Raw genomic sequence first — 22,979 nt, 5'->3', positions numbered from 1 at the left:
TTCATTATCGCCACCGCATGGACATATTTTTCGTGCACCACTGCAATGCATTGTGGGTGATATACAGCTCTGAAGTGGCCATCGTTGTTCACTCGATCACTCAGCCCTCAAGGGTCGATCTCACGGAGTTCACTTCAGCTGTTCAGAGAAATGGAACAGCCCTTAAGATGGCGGCGGGGATTCCCCCGAGGGCAAGTGCTTAGGGCAAGTGAGCGAGGGCGACTCAAACTGTTATTGAAACGCAGCTACGGTCTTAGTGCGGACCAAACCAAGGGTGCAGTCGAATAGTCAAAAAATAAGGTCCTAACTCCTATTGCTTGACCTCTGGGGAAAACGTCACAGGGTTAAGGAAAGGCGATAGGAGAACTCAAAAGGATTTAGGAAAAGTCGGCCGCGGTGCTCAGAGAATCCGACCGGACTTTCACTAAGCTACGTCATTATAACGCGGCCGCTGATGATTGACAGCTGATGAATGGCACCGGCCATTGGCGTGCGTCTGCGCTGGAGAAACTACAATAATGGACTACAAAAAACGCGTCGACCACTTCTCCACATGTTGGTTTTATAAACAGCTCGTTCACTGACCGGCTTCAGTTCCAGCAGCTCCTCCTTTCTGTTTGACAGGTTGCTTTATTTACGTTTCATTTGTGGTTTTAGTTTCGTTTTTGTCAAGTTTGTAACATGATTGAAAAAAAATTAAATAAATACCATTCAATTATTATCACTGTCCACACACATTTATCATCACTATTCCAATTACTATATGTCTGCATGAAAGTAATTGTTAAATATGCAAATAGGCATATCGTTTGTTTTCATGAACAGCCGAGGTGTGCAGCACTTTAAATGTTGCTCTCGCAAAGAATTGTGAGTCGGCGTAATCTCCTTTCCTTTCGCATAGGAAGGTCCGTTGCATCCTAAGCTAAAGGAGCTCTGAAAGGAACTTGTTTACTTCCGGGTCACTTCTTCAGTTAGGAACCTTCCTAAGCAAAATAGACTATTCGACTGCACACCATGTCTTCCTGTAGCTCCATGGTCTTAGTGCGGGTCAGAAATTAAGACCTCCTGTGGAGCAATGGTCTTAGTGTGGGTCAGAAACCACAACCTCCTGTACATCCATGGTCTTAGTGCGGGTCAGAAACCACAACCTCCTGTACATCCATGGTCTTAGTGCGGGTCAGAAACCACAACCTCCTGTACTTCCATGGTCATTGTGCGGGTCAGAAACCACAACCTCTTAAGGCTGAGTTATGCTTCCGCGTCGACACAACGCAAGGGGGACCCCTTACGTCCTTGCGGACCCCCCTTACGTCCAACGCAAGGGCCTGACGTGCACCTCCCAAAAATCCTAGACGCGCGTCAAGGCGACGCAACACCAACGCAGCGGCATTGGCTGTGATTGGTCCGCTAACTACATCCGCTGGAGACTGCTATCCGGTTTCCACTCATAAACACCGCCATTTAAACTTTTAAAAGGCTACTTTTATTGTTTGCACCTCGTTTTATTGTTTGCACCTTGTCGCTTTTGCACAAAGAAATAAAACACCAAGTTCAGAAAAATAGTGGATGTTTAAAGCCGGAAAGTAAACAAATATAACGAGCTATAACGTTAGCTATAACGAGGCTAACGACAATATACGTCAAGAGTCTCGGTCGGTCGGTCAGTCTTTACAAAAAACATAGCGCCCTTTACCAGTGTGGCATTGAATTGCATTTCGACACGTAAACCCAACGCAGAACCATCACGGTCTCCAAGCAACTGCGTGGCCGTTGCGTGGCCGTTGCGTGATCACTACGCGGAAGCATAATCTAGCCTTAAAGGAATTCTGATTCTGATTCCATTTAATGGGGTCCATTTAATCCGGGTCAGAAACCACACCTCCTACTAGTGTTGTCACAATCCCAACATTTTGGTACCGGTACCGTTACCAACATGTGTTTCGGTACTTTTCGATACTTTTTGATACTTTTTCAAATAAAAAGAGAACGCAAAAAATGTCATTACTGACTTTATTTTAATAGAAAATCTTAGAACAATAACATATTAATCAGTAAATAAAATCCAATACCACAAAGACAAACCTCTTATAGATCCATGGTCTTAGTCCTGGTCAGAAACCACAACCTCCTTCGGATCCATGGTCTTAGTGTGGGTCAGAAACCACGTCTTTCTATAGATCCATGGTCTTAGTGCGGGTCAGAAATCATGACCTCCTCTACATTCATGGCCTGAGTGTAATGTTGGCTATAATACATAAACGGGGTCAGTTGTGTGTCTTTCGGTTCATCTGATTGTGATACAGCTAAAAGCTCTATTAAATGTTTTTCACTCAGGTCTTAGTCACAGGTTGAATGGATTTAAACAAAAGCCTAAAAGCAGAGTAAGGGCGCACTCCCACGATACCAACCGTACCGCACCCAGGAACGATTGAGGCTAAAGTCCGGATTGTTTGTCCAGTGTGAGCGCTCCGTTCCGTACTTAGGAACGGTAGGCTTCCTCGGCCCCGGCACGCTTTGAAGAGGTGGATTTGAGTCCGGTACGGTTCATGCACGAATATATGCACAGGTACCCAATGTGAACATGACGAAACTACTGTTGATGACTGTGTAAGACACAGTGGGATTCTGGGTCGGGCTTGCGGATTCAGACTCGTGGCGTGAGTGGTACGCTCGTGATCGCTCGTGATTGCTCGTGCTGATACAGGCTGAGTGTTTACTAGAAATATATGCAGACGGACTTGTCAGTAAAGTTTCAGTCATGTTCTCTGTGTTGTTATTGTGATGACTTGAGGCGGCGCTTCTTGAAAACAACATCCAGCCATGCGTGTGTCCAGGGCTGTAAACTAACTTTTTGGCTCACCTGCCAAGGGGACCGGTAGATGAAAGAATCTACCGGCCAACTAAATTTTTTACCGGCCAAATAATAAATTGCCTCTTTTTGTTGCATATATACAGTTTCAGTACTTTTCATTGAGATAACAGTATTATAGAGCAGTACATGCTTAAAAAAGAGGCCAAAGTATTATTTAGAAATACATTTTAATATTATTAATTGAATTTCATTCATTTCATCTCAAACATTGCAAATTGAAAACTTTAACAGTGCAAAACTGGAAACACACACTCATTTATTACTCATCAGAACTGAGACACAGAGAGAGAGAGAGAGAGAGAGAGAGAGAGAGAGAGAATGGTAGTGCAGATATACCGTTGAAATACGCATATTTGTTTATCTACTCTTCACATTTATTAAATGTATTGTCTCTTCCTGTTTCCCAGTGCGAGTTTAGATACACAAATATGATCGCATTTGTCAATCGCGATATTTTATTTTGAAAATTGACCGGATTGTTTCGTGTTTCTTTGTGTGATTTACTGCCAGAATTGACACGTTCGCTCGCGGCACGCGCAAAAAATACGCCGAAACGATCGCTTCACAGCGCGGGAGGGCCGCGCCTATTCGCGCCGCTTCCGCGGCCGGTGTGAATCACACTCACTGCGCCAAACTTTTAAAGAGCGGTTACGCGCATGCTAAGTTGCTTCGGGGGAACTATTTTCTACAGCGGTGACGTCGGGGGAGCTACTTCAGTGTGACACACAACAAATCACCGGTTTAGCTTGACGTTTGCTACCGTCATAATTGATCAGTTTACAGCTATTACAATGTTTTGTTATATCATGCATAATTTATTGCAAGAGCACGACCATCGGGACAAACATTTACCCGCCCCAGTGGCATGTATCCCTCCAAAATTAAGTCGCCAGGGGAATATTTTAGTCGCATTTGGCGAGTGGCGACCGTTAGTTTACAGCCCTGCGTGTGTCGTACTACAACGTGATGAGGTATACAAGGCGAGGCCCGTTTGGGCTGGACCAGTGTGAGTGCAAACTAGTGTTGTCACGATACCAACATTTTGGTACCGGTACCGGTACCAACATGTGTTTCGGTACTTTTCGATACTTTTTGATACTTTTTCAAATAAAAAGAGAACGCAAAAAATGTCATTACTGACTTTATTTTAATAGAAAATCTTAGAACAATAACATATTAATCAGTAAATAAAATAAAATACCACAAAGACAAGCTTTTCTAATGCACACAATTTTAAAAATGTTAAAATATAAATACAATAATATAATATAAAATATAATAATATAAATAAACCAGCTCTTTTTTTTTTTCTTCCAGAGCTACTTTTGTTAAGAGTGAAGGGCGGTGGCGCTTGCTTTTTGCACTGAATGTGGCTTTTTTTCATGAGTAAATGACCTGTCGTTCCCTGAGCTCAGTGTGCAGGTCTGGGTGCTTGTCCTTTAAGTGTTTGGCTAAGTCGGAGGTGTTTCCGCCGTTAGCCATGCATGTTTTAAACATCGTTTACACAGTGGTGCATCGACATTAACTGCCTCGCCTTGCGCATTTGTTTTAAGTTAAAGTACGGCCATATCGCACTTTGCGCCCCTGGTTTGTCCACAAGTTGCGGCGTGGTGACGGTGGCAGCAGCCATTCTCCTCTTCGTGCTTCTCTCGCTCACGCTCTCTCGCGCTCTCCAAGCTTTCCTCCTGCTCCGTTTGTTGCTCCAGTCCACGCTGCTTGCTAACTTGCTAGCTGTTTCCTCCGGCTTGCTTGCTTTTTCTTTTTATCTCCCCAAGCTGCGGCTCGCTCCTCGTCCTCTCAGCTGTAGTTACAACGCGGTGACGTCATGTGGCGAGTTCGCCGCGCTGTTGCGGGCGCTGCCGGCGGCGCTGCAAGTACCGGTCCCGTCCAAATGCAATATAGTACCGTTTTAAATGCGTCACTACCCCGGTACCAAATTAGTATCGGTATACAGTGCAACCCTAGTGCAAACCAGCTGGGGGTCCTGTGGGGGGGCAATTGTGCTGAGGCACGGTACGGATCAAATGGCCCTGGTTTGAGTGCGCCCTAAAGTAGACCATGATGGGGAACAAATTGAAAGAGAAAGTAAGGCCACCTACACTCTTAGAAATAAAAGTGCTAAGTAGAACCATATAAGAACCCTTTTTGGCTCCAGGTAGAACCTTTTATAAAGGTTCCACCTGGAACCCTTTTGGAAGGTTCTACCGAGAACCCCACATAAAGGGTTATACCTAGAACTGTGTGTGTAAGGTTCCACCCAGAACCCCCCATGAGAGGTTCTACAAAGAACCCATACTGGGGGTTCCACCAAGAACCCTTTCATTTTCCAAGGGTTTCATCTAGAACCCAAACAGGGAGTTCCACTAAGAACCCTTTCATATTTCAAGGGTTTCATCTAGAACCTGCACAGGGAGTTCCACTAAGAACCCTTTCATTTTTCAAGGGTTATGTCCAGAACCCACACAGGGAGTTCCACTAAGAAGCCTTTCATTTGTCAAGGGTTTTATCTAGAACCCACAAAGGGAGTTCCACTAAGAACCCTTTCGTTTTTCAAGGGGTATGTCTAGAACCTACACAGGGAGTTCCACTAAGAACCCTTTCGTTTTTCAAGGGTTATATCTAGAACCCACACAAGGGGTTCCACTAAGAACCCTTTCACATTTCAAGGGTTTCATCTAGAACCCACACAGGGAATTCCACTAAGAACCCTTTTGTTTTTCAAGGGTTTCATCTAGAACCTATAAAAGGAGTTCCACCAAGAACCCTTTCATGTTTCAAGGGTTTAATATAGACCTCACACAGGGGGATCTAAAAACATCCCTTTTCAAAGGTTTTCACAAATAACTGTCTTGTCCTCTGAGGGTTCTATAAAGAACCATATTGTATTCTACAGATCAGATACATTCATATTATATTGTGGTCATTTATCATGTTGACATTGAACAAACATTCAAAACATTTTAATGAGAAAAACATTTATTTAAATATAGTCCAACAGAACATGCTGTGTAGGTCCCAGGGGAGAACAGGTCAAAAGTCAGCATAGGTCCAGTGGAATCAGCAACATGACAGGCCAGACACATCATGCTGTCCTCAGCTGTGGATTTGTGTAATCTCCAGCAACGGTGACATGGCAGAAAGGGGAGACAAAAAAGAGTTTTAGTTCCATCAATCCAAGGTGCATTTACTGTGCCTTATTGTAAGCTATCTACAAACAATAAAATAATGCATGGTCCAATGAAAGGAATCAGAGTACATACTGTATGTAGTTATCGTGACAGTGGAACAGAATCATGAGAAAGTGAGGGAACCCAACAACGTTTTCACATTGATTTAAATAATGTTAAAATACTTTTCAGTGTTATGTTACAAGTACTCAAAATGTTACATATTGTAACAATAATGGAAATCTCAGCAAAACCCTCTTTTTCAAGCCAATGGCATACTTTGGCTTTCGTCCAAGCTCTGTAAGTCATTTCTACAAGAAAACAAACAAACAAGCAAACAAACAAAACATAATAAGAAACAAATGCTTAGTCCACCTTTCACCATAAAATTCCTCAGCTAGGGTCAAGCATGCTGAAATAAGATATTATATTTAGCTCACCTTGATTCTCTGAAGTTTCTTCTGTTCTCTCTCTCTTCTGTTCTTCTTTGTTCTGTTCTGTTCGCAGTAATCACTATTGGTATGTCACACCTGGTTTGTAGAGGGGGAAGACCAGACTATATGGTGCAATCCATGGGGCAACCAGCTCTTAACTCACACATGACAGCAGCCATTGTGCCAGCTCACAGGCCCAACACACCAAACCTTGCCCTTTCCCCTGGGAGATCAAGGTTCAATTCCCGGCATCAACAAACCCTGATGTAGTAGCCCCAAAGTCAGTGTTACAATATGATTTTTTCATCAGTTAAGGCTTGGCCTCTGACATCAAAGACCTTTCTTTATCACTGAACTTTTGTGCAGCTTCACAACTTGACTAAGCCAGTAAGCAGGGTACAGCAGCCGTGGCGGGCCGATCATAGAAATGTATAAGGAGGAGACAAATACATGAGTAAAATTGTCTGTAAAATAAGTGTTTAATTGTCTGTCGCTAATCCACACATCATCTCAGTAGGCATTAACATGGTCACTCTTCATCAACCAGGCCTTGAACTCACAACTTCAAACTGTATCTCTAGATCACGTGACTTGTAACAAACTTTCAAAAGCCTTTGTCCAGTGAGTAGTATAGCTCACTTAGATGCCCTAGAAAGAGGGTTATATCCTTGCTGTAGGGACCCAGGGTTCAATTCCCCTGGCTGTTTCTTTGCTGTGTGTCAATTTCCTCCTGAAGAAGGGAGTAGTGTAACTAAACTTTAAAAAATAAACACAATTATAGCTGCTGCGCAGCAATGGGTCGGGTCCGGACTATTTTTTGGCAATTTTAGGCAATTCTGAGCAACAAACAGGAGAATAGGAAGGCAAGACAGTTGACATTGTAATGTTGCACATTTTGCACCAGTTGAGGCTGAAATCCACAATTTCTGGAACCAAAGACAATTATCTATCTCACTGAGCTAATTGGCAAATGGCAACTCAACTGTGGCTTCACAAATTGAGTAAGTCATTCACTGTCGCGCAGGCAGATTTGAAAACATTGTAAAAAAAAAATGATGTTTTTGTCAAACATCATCTACCATGACTCTAAAATTTGGGACATTTGTTACACAAAGACTACCAGGTATTTTGATGTATTACCATTATCACCCTTGCTGGGGCTCGAACCCACATCGTCTGGCACCAAGAACCAGCTCCTAGCCAACTGAGCTAATTGTCTGGAAGTGCAATCAGCAAGGTATGATATCTGTCAACATGGGAATTGAACCTGTGACCTAAAAGCAGAAGTCACAGTTTGTACAGACAGAGCACACATGATCAGCTCCCTCTGTCTGACCACTGACATGAAGGAGCTGTCAACCTTGCTGTGTGAGTGAGTGTAGCGAGTCAGAGGAGGCCCTGATCTACACATTCTGCTGGATAGCTCAGTGGGTAATGGTACAGACTTTAGATTTGGAGGGTGGGGGTTAAAATCCCAGTCACAGCTAATCTTTGCCTGGGTCAACAAGATTGGCTTGATGAAGGTCTTGCTTTCTTATAATTAATGGTTGTGAAAATAAATTGGTAACAGAACATTTCAGTTTCAGGACTGCCATTATTTGTATGTCTGATCAGAATGTGTAAGGTAATAGACTTGTATGGTGGACCTGATGACTCCACCCAGCTAGCAGGTTAGCTCAGTCACTACTGCCAGTGACTTTAGACTGGGTGGCAGGTGTTCAAATCGCAAGATGGGCAATTATGTTGCAGTTTGATCAACAGGATCTGGAGAAGAAGAAAAAAACAAAAAAATGGATATGAAAAGTATTTGTATCAGTAGTCACAAGGAATTGTATTTTGCACCATTATTGGTAAGTGTTATCAGGAAGTATGTCCCTGGTAACACAGGATCTTATACCCATGCTTTCAACAATCCCTGAAGAACTTTCTTCCAAAAACGGTTCTCTGGATCAAAATAGTTCTTACTGGAGCCCTTAGCGTTACCAAGAAACCTTTTAAAACCTTTTATTCAGGAAAGGGGTTTTAAAGGGTTCTCTCGATCAAAACGGTTCTTACTGGAACCATTAGTGTTACCAAGAACCCTTGAAAAACCCTTTCTTCGGGAAAGGGTTTTTCAGAAGCAAATGGTTCCAGGTAGAACCTCAGCCCTTGTGAAAGAACCCTATTGGAACCCTTATTTCTAAGAGTGTAAGGCACAAGGCTGCCATGTGATTCTGTGTCAGGATGTACGCAGTGCTGCTGCCATCCTGTTTCAAGGTTAGGTTATGGTTTGGTTATGGTTGTAGTAAGGTTATGGTTATGTTACTGGTATGTTATGGTTAGGTTGTGGTTAGGTCATGGTTATAGTATGTTATAATATGAAATCTGTTTTTTTTTTCAAACTAATGAACAATTTTCGATTAAAACCTCGACTGTTTTTCTCTAAACAAACTGAAATGGCCAAGGCAAAATTTACATATTTTCTTTATTAACACAATAAAAAAAATGAGATTACCAAGTAGTCCAGGAGTCATTCCGTGTCATTTCATCAAATGCCTCCCACCTGGACAAAATAGCCTTAATAGGACAAATCCAAAATATTAGGTCTCTACTGTCAACAGTTTTCTCAAGAAACATCATTGAATGAAGGGTAGTTTAGACGGTTTTTGGCATCATACTCTGAAAAGCAATTTTTAAACAGCAATATCTGGAAAACTATCTCACCTGTGGCCTTCAAAATTTCTACAGTGTATATCTGTTACTAAACGCCTCCAGACATGAAATATCAGGGGTGTAGCTCAATGATAACCTAGTATGGTAGGTACTTAAAATGTGGCTTGTTGAAATAAAGTAGTACATTTGAAGAGTGGCTGAGCTCCCATTTTTGCAGATAAAAGACTTTTATCACTTCTGCCTCTATCTCTGGGGTTAGCTTAAACATTCTACAAAATATGGTTTCTCTCAGATGATTAGTTTCTCAGATATTAAGGCTAAAAAATGGAAGTAAACACATCTTTGCCCAACTTCAGAGCCATATTCCAAAAAACAAGTATCAAGTCCAAACTTACTTTTTTTGAAAGATCATATTCTTGTTAAAATCATATTAAAAAATCGGGAGGGTGTTTTGCCTCAATTTGTCGCAGTGATTTTTTAAAATCCTGACATTGGTGGGGTTTTTGTGGCCATTTTTGGTACTGCATGTCCGAATAGTCTACTAGTAAACACCACAGGAGGGCAATTCAATTGTGTTTTTCACCATTTACCAAAGACTTACATGTGACTAAATGCTACTGATAAATTTAGCCTCATGAAAACATTAAAATGTAGCACAGTTGTAGTTCCAGAGGCAATAAGTCCTTGAATGTGAGTTAAACATGCTGAAAGCAGCTTTTAATGTCTTAAACCATGAACAAACATAGCATAATATTGAAGACTGTACATTTTGTCATACTTTATGTATATAAATTACACAGCCAAATCAAATAATAATCTTAATTTGAGCATAAAGATTTTACATTACAGAACAAAAGTCTCCAAAGTTTGATATTGAATAACAGTTTGTCAACTTTGTGTGTTGAACAGAGACGCCGAACCCTGTTTCGGGCTTGTTCAGATCAAGAGAGAGCTACAGCAGCATCACTTCGAGTTGCCTGGATATTAGGCAAAAAGAAAAGGCTGTTTACAGATGCTGAGACCGTCAAAGAGTGTATGCTTGCATCGATCGAGGAGGTGGTTACAGATGAGAAAACCCGAAACAGCGTGATTGATTCAATCAAGAAAATTCCCATCTCTGACACGACAACATCAGGGAGAGTAGAGACCCTTGCATCAGATGTTTTTGAGACTCTTCTGGACAAACTCCAAAAGGCAGAGGTGATGTCGCTAGCTGTTGATGAATCAATGTTAGATTTTTTGATGGCGAACTCCTGCTTTCAGGAGGATCTACTTGGATTAATTCCAATGGATGGACACACAACCGGTGAGATACTTTTCGAAAAAGTAATTTCACTTTTCAAAGACAACAAGTTGGATTTGGATGGTGTCAACATGCTGGTTAGAAAAGTTGGAAGTTAGAAAAATGCAAATCATATTTTGAATAATTTCATTTTAATGCATCAATTTGGGGAATTTTGAGAACCAAAATATGACATATCGTTTCCTGACCAATTTCTTACAAACTGCTGGTTCTGATCCAAATGTTGACATACTAAATGGGGTTGAGGAGTTTAAGCATTCAAGAAAAGATGAAAACAAAAATGACTTAAACACAGTGCTGAGCCTATACTATTGGTTTATTATGACTATTATTATTATTAATATAAGTGGGTGACTATTCCTCAGCCTTTCTTGGTGTTTTGGTTTTGGCCTCGTTCACATACGTCGCCACTCGTCCATCTCTGAGCGACAGCTGTCAATGAATGTGAATGTGTTCTAGCGGAATGTGGCCAGGACAGGCGATGCGATGTGGGCGGGTACGGAGAGAAAATAACTTTAACTTTCTACGATGCGAGTGAAGTGAGTACCAAGCGATTACCAATCAGAATGTAGAATAGAGATGATTGACAGTTGACGCCAACAGTGAGTTCCACAGAGAGTTGCCGCTTGAACTAGCCGTCGGCGGCAGTGAATTTTTTTGCCAGCAAGTAGAATCCAGCGAGAAAGCGAGTGACGGGCGAGTAGCGACGTATGTGAACGGGGCTATACGCGCCGTCAAACTCGCCAGCTGAGGGGGGGTCGGCGCGGGGGACGCCTTGCCATGGCAACGGGGGAAAACAGAACGTTGATGAGCCAAACCAGCCGCGAGGATTTCCCCTTATAATAAGCGCTACTGCCCTCCTGTTTGGGCCTATTATTAGAGCCGCTAGTTAAGTCCATTTGCCTTGATAAAATAATTTTGGGCAAACATTGAGACTATGGCGGCCTAAATTAGACGATGGCGTCCAAAATTAGACTATGGCGGTGTGCCATAGTCTCGTCAATGTGTGGAAAACACCACTTCTCGTTTGTCTTGTTGTTGTCATCAGAGCCCTGCTTCGCTTGTGTTCGTGCATGTGCGTCAAGTACGTCTGGCGTCAAGCGCGCCCTCGCGTGGACTGGCGGGGAATTACGGGTTCAAAACGCAATTAATTTATTTTAATCGAGTAATTTCTTATCGACAATTAATCGATTAATTGTTTGCATCCCTAGTCATGGCAATTTTGAACTTTATTCTTTCTACGTCCAGATTACAGCACCACCTGTTTCGCCAGTTGTTGTCAGACATTTCAGCTAGATACAACAATTGCTCATCCACAAGGACATTAGATGGCTTAGCAAAGGGAATGCGTTGAAACGATTTTGTGTACATAAGGAAGACATCCTGGCGTTTCTCCGTAATTCAAAGCAGAAAAAAGCCGACCCTTTTCTGTCTAATGGAAAATGCTGAGTTTTGCGCAGCCTTTTGCTTTTTGAGCGATGTCTTTTATCACCTGAACCAACTCAATACAGAGCTGCAGGGCAGAGATAAAACATTTGCGCAACTTGTGGAGAGACTCCAGGCTTTTCAAAAAAGGCTTTTTCTGCTGATCTATGTCCCCCCTGGCTGCTCTGGGTTTGCCGGGGGATGGCTAGGAGCTGCTACGCTATGTCGGCCTGCATCGTCTACAGCTAGCATCAGCTGGCTGGTTACAGCGGCAGCGATGGAGGATTGTTGGTGCGGAGCTGAGCTTCCAAATCATTTATCCTCACCTCCAAAGCAAGAAGTGAACTAGATTTATCACAGGTACTCTTATCAGAAATGGAGGTGGAGAAGTAGCTAGACACACTGGGCTGGAGAGAACAGAAGGAGGAGAGGCTTCTAAGCCTTCCTCCGCCGGTGTCGTCGGAGCTAGGTCCAGGCCCATGCCACCCTACTCCGAGCCGCCGGCCGCTACACATCTGCCGCCAACCGTAGCCGCTCCCAGGCTCTGGAATATTGGCCGGGGTATATGGCCTGGCTCTCCACCCAGGACCTCCCCCTGAGAGTGGAATCCAAGAAGCTGGACCCACGGTTCATCGGGCCCTTCGAGGTCAAAAAGGTCATCAACCCGGCAGGCGTGCGTCTCAAGCTCCCTCGGTCCATGCGGGTTCAGTGTTTCCCCTAGAATTTTTTTCAGGCCCGGTGGTACCCACCGAAAAAACCCTAAACAGACGAGCCGCGTGGGATGGTGTATTGGTGCAGTTGGATTAAGTCAGGTGGCACAGCAAGCAGTCTGCAATTCTGCAATTATTATATTTGCATTCAACATTTTTGTTCAACCAGAGTGTATTCAAGGTTTTCAAGGATTCAAGGAGAGAGTGACTTATTAAGGTGCCGGTTGATGGAAATGATCCAAAATTAGGGGCCGGAAAAATATGGCTTGAAAATGAGGAGCATAACATTAGTAGCTACAGATACTGTAAAACACTACAACGACATATGAGTGCATTGTCTTATTTTATCAAGTAAAATATAAGTTATAGGTTTACTCAACAGCCTGATAGTTCATAGAAATTCAGGTAGAAATATGTTAACTCAGAGTTCCACAGCTTATCAAAAAACAATCCTTATTTTATTAACATAGGCTGCCTAAGGGCGTGATCAGTAGCGTGCCTCGCCACTGCTTTGCATTCACACTGCTCTGTTGTACATCGTCATCACGTCCTAATACTACACACGCATGGCTTGATGTTGTTTTTAAAGAGCGCCGTCTCTGCATATATTTCTCGACAACACTCGAATGTGCGCACGAGCGGATCTGTGCGAGCAGGCAGCGCGAGGAAAGCGGATTTTGGACGGAGACACACACAGCGGCATTTTTCTTATAAATGCACCGGTCCGGTTCCGGTACCGGTCCGGTTCCGCTCACACCACAAGTCTGAAGAGTGCAACAGCTTATCAAAATACAGTGTCAACTTTCCGTGTTTTCAAAGTAGAAAGCGACATCGTGGTGGTTTAACGAGGCAGAGCGGTATCAGAACAACATCAAGCGTGTAAAGTACACGAGGAAGAACGTAGCGGGAACGCGCCGCGAGGATTGTTGCGGCCGCGCGTCTTGCGGAGCAAGTCTACTGTGCTGCGCGGAGGCGCTCCTAATGATTATTGATTTATGAATGAATTGATAGGTGGCTTATTTTTGGCGTATTGATTTTTTTTTTTATTCTCCTTGGACTGGCGGCCCCGCCAGGCCTGTACAATGGTAGGGGAAACACAGCGGGTTCATCCCACATTCCACGTCTCCAAGGTCAAGCCGGTTCGGCAGAGTACCTTGGTTCCCGTGACGCCTCCTCCTCTCCCTCGCCTCATCGACTGGGGTCCCGCCTTCCTACGGTCCCGTCGGCGTGGTAGAGTGATTCAATACCTGGTGGACTGGGAGGGTTACGGTCCCAAGACGAGGTCCTGGGTCCCAGCAAGAGATGAGTTTTAGCCCTCCTCTGGACCCCCTCCACCCACCCGCTCCCGGCCTCCAGACCCCCCTCCACCCACCCTGCGCTCCCCGCCTGTCTTCCGCCTGCTCGGTTCTGTGACGGAACCACGCTACACCGGACCCAGCCCTGCAACCTCCTCTGTGGTTGTGATACACCAGCCCCACGGATCACTGACCGTGTGCAGGCGAGAAACTGTGTTGGCCGGCTGTCTTCGCCACACACAGCTGCCTGTCATACTGTTTCCTGTCACCTTCCACGGCCTGTTCCCCCTGAACGTTTGGTATCATTCCCTGAAGCAAGTTCAGTCTACGGTGTCACCTTTGAACTGTCACACCATTGTGTCATACTCAAGTGTGTAATAAAAGTAATTCCTGACTGTCTGCCTGCACTTGTGCTTTTTGTCCATTACAGGTTGTGGTTAGGTTATGGTAAGGTTAAAGTTAGATTTTTGGTTAAGTTATGTTTATAGTTAGGGTTATGGTTATGTTATGGTTATAGTTAGGTTAGGGTTAGTTTATAGTTGGGACTTTCAACTGTCAATCTCTGGGCTGTTGACTAACACATTCTCAATTCAAGGCCTGCAATCAGCAGGTTTTCCATACCATGTGCTCAAAAAGCGTGCATAAAGTTCCGATGTTTTTTTAACGGTGTCTTGATTAATGTGATATATTATGTTGTTATTTATTTGATATATTATAATAATATAATTTATTTAGCAATTCATTTTTGGTCTGTCCCACATTTAATTTCCCACAAATTCTACTTTCAATTGAGTAAACTCAGTGTCAAGAGTCCCGCTGAAAGGTACGCCAGACCAAAGCCCCCAGACCTGTCGTTCATCACATAGATCAGAAGTGCTTGGTTTCTGGAGTTAAATGAGGTGTGTCTGAGGAGATAATTACCTGCATGTTTTTTTCTATAGGGATGGTGCAGCCCCAACCTGATGGCCCAATGCAGTGGGAGATGTCAGGAGAAGAGAGTGGCGGGACCCTCAGGGTCCCACCGGAGCTGGCTGCCAATGAGGTGGTGACCAGGTTGCTGGGTGACAATCAGCAGCTTCGAGGTAGGATGCATCCCAGTTTACTAGTTTAGCCATTTACAGGAATTTTATAGATATATAGATAGATAGATTACTTCACTTCAAGTATGGTTTATAATTTATTATATTTAATCTCTACTAGATTATTGTAATTCATTCTATTCAGGGTTAAGACAAACCTCAGCACTCAAAAATCTCGTCCTACGTCGCTAGCTGGTACAAAATACCATTGTTTTAGCCTCTGATCACTAGTTACTGGTAGGTATCTCAGGACACTTTCCACAAAGACCAGGACTAGAACATGATGACAGGAGCAGGACTAGAACAGGAAGGCAGCCGCAGGACTACAACAGGAGGACAGGTGCAGGACTAGGACAGGAGCAGGACTGGAACAGAGGGACATGAGCAGGGCTATAACAGGAAGACAGGGGCAGGACTACAATAGGAGGACAGGTGCAGGACTAGGACAGGAGCAGGACTGGAACAGAGGGACATGAGCAGGGCTATAACAGGAGGACAGGGGCAGGACTACAACAAGAGGACAGATGCAGGACTAGGACAGGAGCAGGACTATAGCAGGAGAACAGAGGCAGGACTACAACAGGAGGACAGGTGCAGGACTACAACAGGAGGACAGGTGCAGGACTACAACAGGAGGACAGGAGCAGGACTAGAACAAGAAGACAGGTAGATGACTACAACAGGAGGACAGGAGCAGGACTAGGACAGGAGCAGGACTGGAACAGAGGGACATGAGCAGGACTGCAAAAGGAGGACAGGAGCAGGACTACAACAGAAGGACAGGAGCAGGACTAGAACAAGAAGACAGGCGCATGACTACAACAGGAGGACAGGAGCAGGACTAGGACAGGAGCAGGACTGGAACAGAGGGACATGAGCAGGACTGCAAAAGGAGGACAGGAGCAGGACTACAACAGAAGGACAGGAGCAGGACTAGAACAGGAAGACAGGATTAGGACAGGAGGACAGGAGGAAGACTACAACAGGGGGACATGACTAGGACAGGAGCAGGACTGGAACAGAGGGACATGAGCAGGACTACAACAGGAGGACAGGGGCAGGATTATGACTGACTGACTGACTGACTCTCTCTCTCTCTCACGCACTCACTCACTCTCACTATCTCTCTCACTCACTATCTCTCTCACTCACTAAGAGCTCAGGGGCAGCTTTAAGATATGATGGTGCCTGACCATTAAGAGCCTTGTAAGTGAGGAGAAGGATTTTAAATTCTATTCTGGATTTTACTGGGAGCCAGTGCAGAGAAGCTAATACAGGAGAAATGTGATCCCTTCTTCTAGTTTTAGTCAGAACATGCGCTGCAGCATTCTGGACCAGCTGGAGAGCTTTAAGAGATTTATTAGAACAGGCTGGAAACATGCTGTTACTGTATTAGTTTATCCTGATGAGGTATTTGATTGTGCCTGTTGTAGAAACTGTTGAACTGAACTGTTACCTCTCCTGTTACCTTGATCCCTCCGGCGTCCAGAGGCCTTGCGGCGGAGCAACCTGGCCTTACGGCAGCGCTGCGAGGAGATGGAGGGCTGGCAGCAGAGGACCCGAGAGGAGCGGGAATTTCTCAGCTGTCGCTTCCAGGAGGCCAGGGCCTTAGTAGAGAGGCTGGCCCTGGAAAACCACTCCTTACAGGGCTTGGTGAACGCACCGGCCTCCAACCTCTCCTCTAACTACTGCTGCAGCCCCAGCCAGACCGAAGACCTGCAGGGACGCTCAGTGAGGACCAGACCAATGGATGGACCACAGGTTAGCTAGTGAACATTCACACATTGTCAGGTGTTTTAACAATAGTTCTACCATGTCTTGGCAATGTATATGTCTGCAGAGATAATTTCACCTATTTTTCACTGGTTAGTTGTTTTTTCTGCACATATTTACAGTAGTTGTGTGCTCATATTCCACTTTTATCCTGCCAATAATGATTGTGATTCAAGAAATGATCCCCGTATCATCAAAGTATGCTTAAAACTCTCAAACTGGCACTAAAACATACATGAATCACTTAATATTTTAGGATACAAATATTTGTATTGTGTCACAGACGATGCATGTCTTTTTCATTGTTTTTATTGAAAACAATCAAATAATAAATATTTAAAAGGTATTTTTATATCCTATATTTTTAAAAGCTGTATTTTTCATCTGTCTACCATAATCGATTCCATGAAGCTAGGCAGCTTTTTCACATCCCTCTTGACGATATCTAGGATTATCCCGAGAATGAAATTCACCATGATCAACACATTGTGAGAGTTTTTTATTGAGATCAAATCCGATATCGTCCCTTTCATAGTTGTGTTTATTTTCACACAACGATGGAGAGAAGGACTCTGTTATGTTGGATCATAACCTGAGCATCCTCTAGCAACACCTGGTGGACAGATGTTCCATCTCTAATAGACAGATTCGTCTTCGCCGTGGCTAGAACCCAGAAAGAAAGTCTTTCCTGCCCAGAGCAGTAACCCTGTCTAACATCTCACCCTGTCTAACTGACTAACATCTCGCCCTGTCTAACTGTCTTAAAACCTTAACTTGTCTAATGTAGAACTCTCTGCTGTAGTTTTGTTCTGCTTCTTGTGGCCGAAGGTGATATCTGTCTGTCCCTCTGTGTGTGTGTGGTGTGTGGTGTGTGTCTGTCTGTCTGTCTGTCTGTTTGTCTGTCTGTCTTTCTGTCTCTCTCTATATCTGTCTCTATATCTGTGTGTGTGTGTGTATGTTTTTAAATATATATATAAGAGTTGAGCCGGATACTCGGCTGAAACGAGTATCCGGTACGGATAAAGCACTTTTGCCGAGTACGAGTATTATACGAGTAATACGAGTCAATATCTGTGCTCGGATTAAATAAAAATCCTCATTGGGTAGCTGACTGTGTCTGCGTCCTGTGATATGCTACAGCCCCTCCCCTACACACTCGCAGATGTGTTGTTGTGTCCGCTCTGATCACTCACACGCAGAACAGCTCTCTGTCTCTCCCTCAGTCACTCAGGTTCGCGGGTCGTTTTCCGTTAATGTTTAGGGTTTCTTTCTTCAGCTTCAGGTTTGTTATTACTTAGGTTGGTACTTACTTATGAACTAGTAGAGTTCTGGTACTTCGTTCAGACGTGGTGCCGGCTCGCGTTGCGTCTCTGCCTGTCGGAGATTTTTCTTTTTCTTTTTTTAACCGTCATCTGGCTGCCTGGCTCTAACACTTTCTTGCTGTATTTCGTGAAAAAATAAAGCTGGTAGTGGTATAAATATTGGAAATCAAGCTACACACACACACACACACACACCTGGTGTGGAAAAAAAATAAATAAAAAAAAAATATATATATATATAAAAAAAAAAGATCACACTGATCATAAAAAAAATTAAAGTTAAAAGAAAAAAGTTATTGTTGAGTATGAAAACTCTTGTTCATTACATTTTACTTGATAATTGCAACCGCATGTGTTGTATTCAGTGTTGCAAAACTTGTTCTGTAAATAGTTCGTTTGCTATCGTGATCAAAACCATTGATCTGAAGCTCAATGCTGATGCTGTCCTGTAAATAGTTTTCTAATCAGCAATAAATAACCATTTCTGATCAGCCCATATCAATTGCATGCTTAAAATAACATACCAGTTAAAACCTCGCTCATTTCAAGACAACCAGACCCACTTCCGGGTTAAATCCCGCCCACTTCCGGGTTATACCCCGTCCATTTCCGGGTTAGGCCCCGCCCACTCCGAGTACAGATACAGATACAGATAATTCATATGGTTAACAGATACAGATACAGATACAGATAATGCTGTACTCGCTCATCCCTAATATATATAAAGAAAATGCCTGCCTGTCTGTCTGAGGCCTGTCTCCATGCAGTAGTAGAAACAGAGAGTATGATGGGGGATGAGAAGGAAACCAGCGATGAGACAGAAAAGGTTTTCCAGTTCATACTTTAAATGTGGGACTACTTTCTTCAGACCCTGGATCAGCAGGAGAAGAACTGGGTGGAGGAGACGGATCAACACACACAGACCATGCCTCCTTGCACACAGACCGCGCCTCCTCGCAAACAGACCACGCCTCCTCGCAGCCTGGTAAGATGTGTGACTGCTGACACTGCTCTGTGATTTCAGTGTCATGTACTTGTGCTTCATCTAACTGGTGTGTCCGTCTAGGGAAATGCAAGTGTGAGTAGCTCCTTGAGTAGTGCCCTCCCCTCCCCCTCCACCTCCCTCTCAGAGGTATGGGGGGAGAGAGTGGGCAGGGAAAATGGCCAGGTTAGCCTGCTCACTGCATCCTGCTTCCCCCATCCATCTCTGACCCTAACCGGCTGCCCCCCCTCTACTTAGAAGCTTTGCCTTGTTGCATCGCATTCAGGCAGACGGTAGAATATAACTAATAGGAAGTAGATAATCGACCATGTGGTCACGTGTTACTGGGGACGGTGTCTGAAAAATAACCAAAAGGAAGTAGATAACCGACCACATGGTCACGAGTTATGCCGGATGGCGTTTTCTCCTTCTATGTTGGAGTGGGAGACCAGGATCCGTGTCCAGGCTCACACGCTGGACACGGAAGCGCCACATAGCACCAGGCTTTCCTGCTGCATGCATCCTTTCGGCGCCCACATAAACTAATTGGACTGTTCACACCCTGTATGTGCCGCAGCGAGGTCCACAGCCAGCTTGCCATCTTCAGCGATAGTTTGGGTGTCTGGTCTGTGTTCTCTGCGTGCTGCGAATGTGGCCAGAAAATACACTGATGATCTCCTAAAACAGGATACATGATGTTTCCTATATGATATAAAGGATTTCTTCCTGATGAATCACATGCATCCAGTTTTTCTGTCCTGTTCCCTCTTGTCGTCATGTCTCCTTGGTCTCTCATGCTCATGTCTCTGTGTCTGCAGCCTGTGGAAGGTGCAAATGATTTCCTCCAGCTGCTGAAGAGCCACAAAGAAAAACTGGAGGAAGGGATGAGAGAGGTGAGGAGGAAGAATGAAGAGCTGGAGAGGGAGAGGGACGAGGGAGAGAAAGAGAGAGAGCGAATGCGGCGCTGCATTGACCAGCTACGGGGCAAACTGGCCCAAGCACAGGTAACACTCATACATGTACTCATACAAGAGGTCTGGACCACTGAAAATGACATGTCTCTTAAATCACACATGCAAGTGCAACCTAAAAAGAAAATCTAAGCATTCTTAAACGTGGCCCTTTGTGTGTTAATAACTAACATTAATATTTATACAGCAGTTTCAAACAGTGACAAATTATTGACATAGTTGAATCAGGCTTCAAACTGTTTTTGTATGAGGCAAATAAAATCAGACCATGACAAATAATACAAAATCAAAATGCAGTAAAATACCAGAGGGGTCAGGTGAGAGACAATGATGGTGTCTCCATGTTCAGTAGAGATGTTATTATATGGACACAAGAAAATGCTGCCTTATCTGTGATCTAAATGTTTTTACAGGCCAGCAATGTTGCCGAGGAGGTTGTCCAACTTCGCTCTGAGGCTCAACACTCCTCTGACTGGTATGACACGAAATACTTGGGTGCCTTGTCTGAAACTAGCAGCACTAAACTGTTGAACAGTGACGAACTAGTTGTGAATAGCATCTTTTAGATGGATTTCATCACAACCAGGGCTGGGGATTGTAGTTCTACAGCAATTTAGATACACTACGGTACCACAACACTTCTTTGGAGACTTTATATGAATGAATAGCTTAATTAGTTTACTTTCTAGAAATGACTGCAGCTCTTCCTCTTCTAAACAGGAAATGATGTTCTCGTTTTTAACACGTTACAATTTCTTTAGATATGAATCCGTTTAGGGGCTGCACGGTGGTGTAGTGGGTAGCACTCTCGCCTCACAGCAAGAGGGTCCCGGGTTCGATCCCCGGGTCGGCCCCGGGTTCCTTCTGTGTGGAGTTTGCATGTTCTCCCCATGTAAGCGTGGGTTCTCTCCGGGTTCTCCGGCTTCCTCCCACAGTCCAAAGACATGCAGGATGGGGATAGGTAAATTGGTGACTCTAAATTGCCCGTAGGTGTGAATGTGAGCGTGAATGGTTGTTTGTCTCTACATGTCGGCCCTGCGATAGACTGGCGTCCTGTCCAGGGTGTACCCTGCTTTCGCCCAATGACAGCTGGGATCGGCTCCAGCCCCCCCGCGACCCTGAATACAGGATAAGCGGTAGAAAATGGATGAATCCGTTTATTTTCCAGATATGTATGATGCGTGCCTTTTCTAGATCCACATGAACTCTTCAGCATCAGTTAGATCCTCCACGCAGCTCTGATTTAAACAGGAAACACCTCACTGTTAAAGCTGCTTGATGACCATCTGATGACAACCAATCTAACATAGAAAAGGCTATTTCTTAAATGGAGTCTGGTTCAGTGCTCACTCCACAGGAAACGTAAACTTCCTGTAAACTTCACGTTGAACAATGAGGAATATTTTTACCTGAATGTTGTGTGGTCTAGTTCAGATAAAAACACTGAATCTGTTGGCACATTAGCATGTCGTTCATCACCGACACGTTAGCATGTCGTTCAATACCGACAGGTTAGCTTGTTGTTCACCACAGACGGATTAGCATGTCGTTCACCACCGACACGTTAGCATGTCGTTCACCACCGACAGGTTAGCATGTCGTTCACCACAGACGGGTTAGCATGACGTTCACCACCGACGGATTAGCATGTCGTTCACCACCGACACGTTAGCATGTCGTTCACCACCGACAGGTTAGCATGTCGTTCACCACAGACGGGTTAGCATGTCGTTCACCACAGACGGGTTAGCATGTCGTTCACCACAGACGGGTTAGTATGTTGTTCACCACAGACGGGTTAGCATGTTGTTCACCACCGACGGGTTAGCATGTCGTTCACCACAGACGGGTTAGCATGTCGTTCACCACCTACGGGTTAGCATGTCGTTCACCACCGACACGTTAGCACGTCGTTCACCACCGACAGGTTAGCACGTCGTTCACCACCGACAGGTTAGCACGTCGTTCAACACAGACGGGTTAGCATGACGTTCACCACCGACACGTTAGCATGTTGTTCACCACAGACGGGTTAGCATGTCGTTCACCACAGACAGGTTAGCATGTCGTTCGCCACAGACGGGTTAGTATGTCATTCACCACCGACGGGTTAGCATGTCATTCACCACCGACACGTTAGCATGTCGTTCACCACCGAAATGTCAGCATGCCATTCACCACAGACGGGTTAGCGCGTCAAAGCCCCCAGCCCTGATCTCTGCAGACTTCCTGTATGGCTGTAGGAGGAAGCATGTTGGTTTTCTTTCCTCATTTCTGCCTCTTAACAAATTTTTGAGCCATCTACTTCCCCTTCTCCCTTCCTCTTCCTTCTTTCTCTTCCTCCCTCCTACATGGTCCTTCCTCTTCCTCCTTCCTTTTCCTCCTTCCTGTTCCTCCCTCCTACATGGCCCTTCCTCTTCCTCCTTCCTGTTCCTCCTCCCTCCCTCCACTTCCTTCCTCCCTCCCTCCCCTTTCTGTCCTCGTCTCCAGCTCCAGCCTGGCGAAACTCACAGAGCAGCTTCAGGCCACACAGGGCAGGTGAGCCCTCAGCTCTGTGTTGCGCTCTCTTCTTCCTCTTCTTTCTTTTCTTTCTTCTTCCTCTCCAGTCTCTTCTTCCTTTTCTTCCTCTTCTTTCTTTTCGTTCTCTGATTTATTTTCCTTGCCGCCTTCTTTCAACTATTCTTCTGTCTCTGTGCTGCTTGTCTTTTACTTGTGCCTATGTCTGTCTCTTTTATCAAACATGGCATGTTTTAGATTTTCTTTTTCTTTTTTGTCATATGTTGTTCTTATACTGTGTACACATATGTTATATGTTCTTATATTTTATATGTGCCAATACAACAATAAGACTTTTAGTGGTCAAAGCGTTTTGAGGAGGGTATTTCTGAACAAAATTGCAAAACCAATTGAGATTAAGATGACTTTCTGTGGACTTAATCAAAGACCACAATGCTCCTGCCCAAATGGGCCTTGGCCCGATTGCCTGTTGTCATC

General features: G+C 44.4%; 1 protein-coding gene across 2 annotated transcripts in view; it reads left to right on the top strand.

The window, feature by feature from the left end:
• The window catches only part of ikbkg (inhibitor of nuclear factor kappa B kinase regulatory subunit gamma), a 43,514-nt gene that overhangs the window by 1,248 nt on the left and 19,287 nt on the right, over window positions 1-22,979 (top strand). The window contains exons 2-7 of one of the 2 annotated variants that reach the window (XM_084015389.1): window positions 14,800-14,940; window positions 16,427-16,698; window positions 18,901-19,017; window positions 19,833-20,018; window positions 20,399-20,460; window positions 22,476-22,523. In XM_084015389.1, the coding sequence (XP_083871515.1) occupies window positions 14,802-14,940; window positions 16,427-16,698; window positions 18,901-19,017; window positions 19,833-20,018; window positions 20,399-20,460; window positions 22,476-22,523 (824 nt within the window). In that variant the 5' untranslated portion in view covers window positions 14,800-14,801. The remainder of the gene's footprint in view (window positions 1-14,799; window positions 14,941-16,426; window positions 16,699-18,900; window positions 19,018-19,832; window positions 20,019-20,398; window positions 20,461-22,475; window positions 22,524-22,979) is intronic. The other variant, XM_084015390.1, reaches the window with a different exon arrangement.

This window comes from Eutrigla gurnardus (assembly GCF_963514095.1).
Source record: "Eutrigla gurnardus genome assembly, chromosome: 8".
Taxonomy (NCBI): Eukaryota; Metazoa; Chordata; class Actinopteri; order Perciformes; family Triglidae; genus Eutrigla; species Eutrigla gurnardus.
This window is presented reverse-complemented; position numbering and strand designations above follow the sequence as displayed.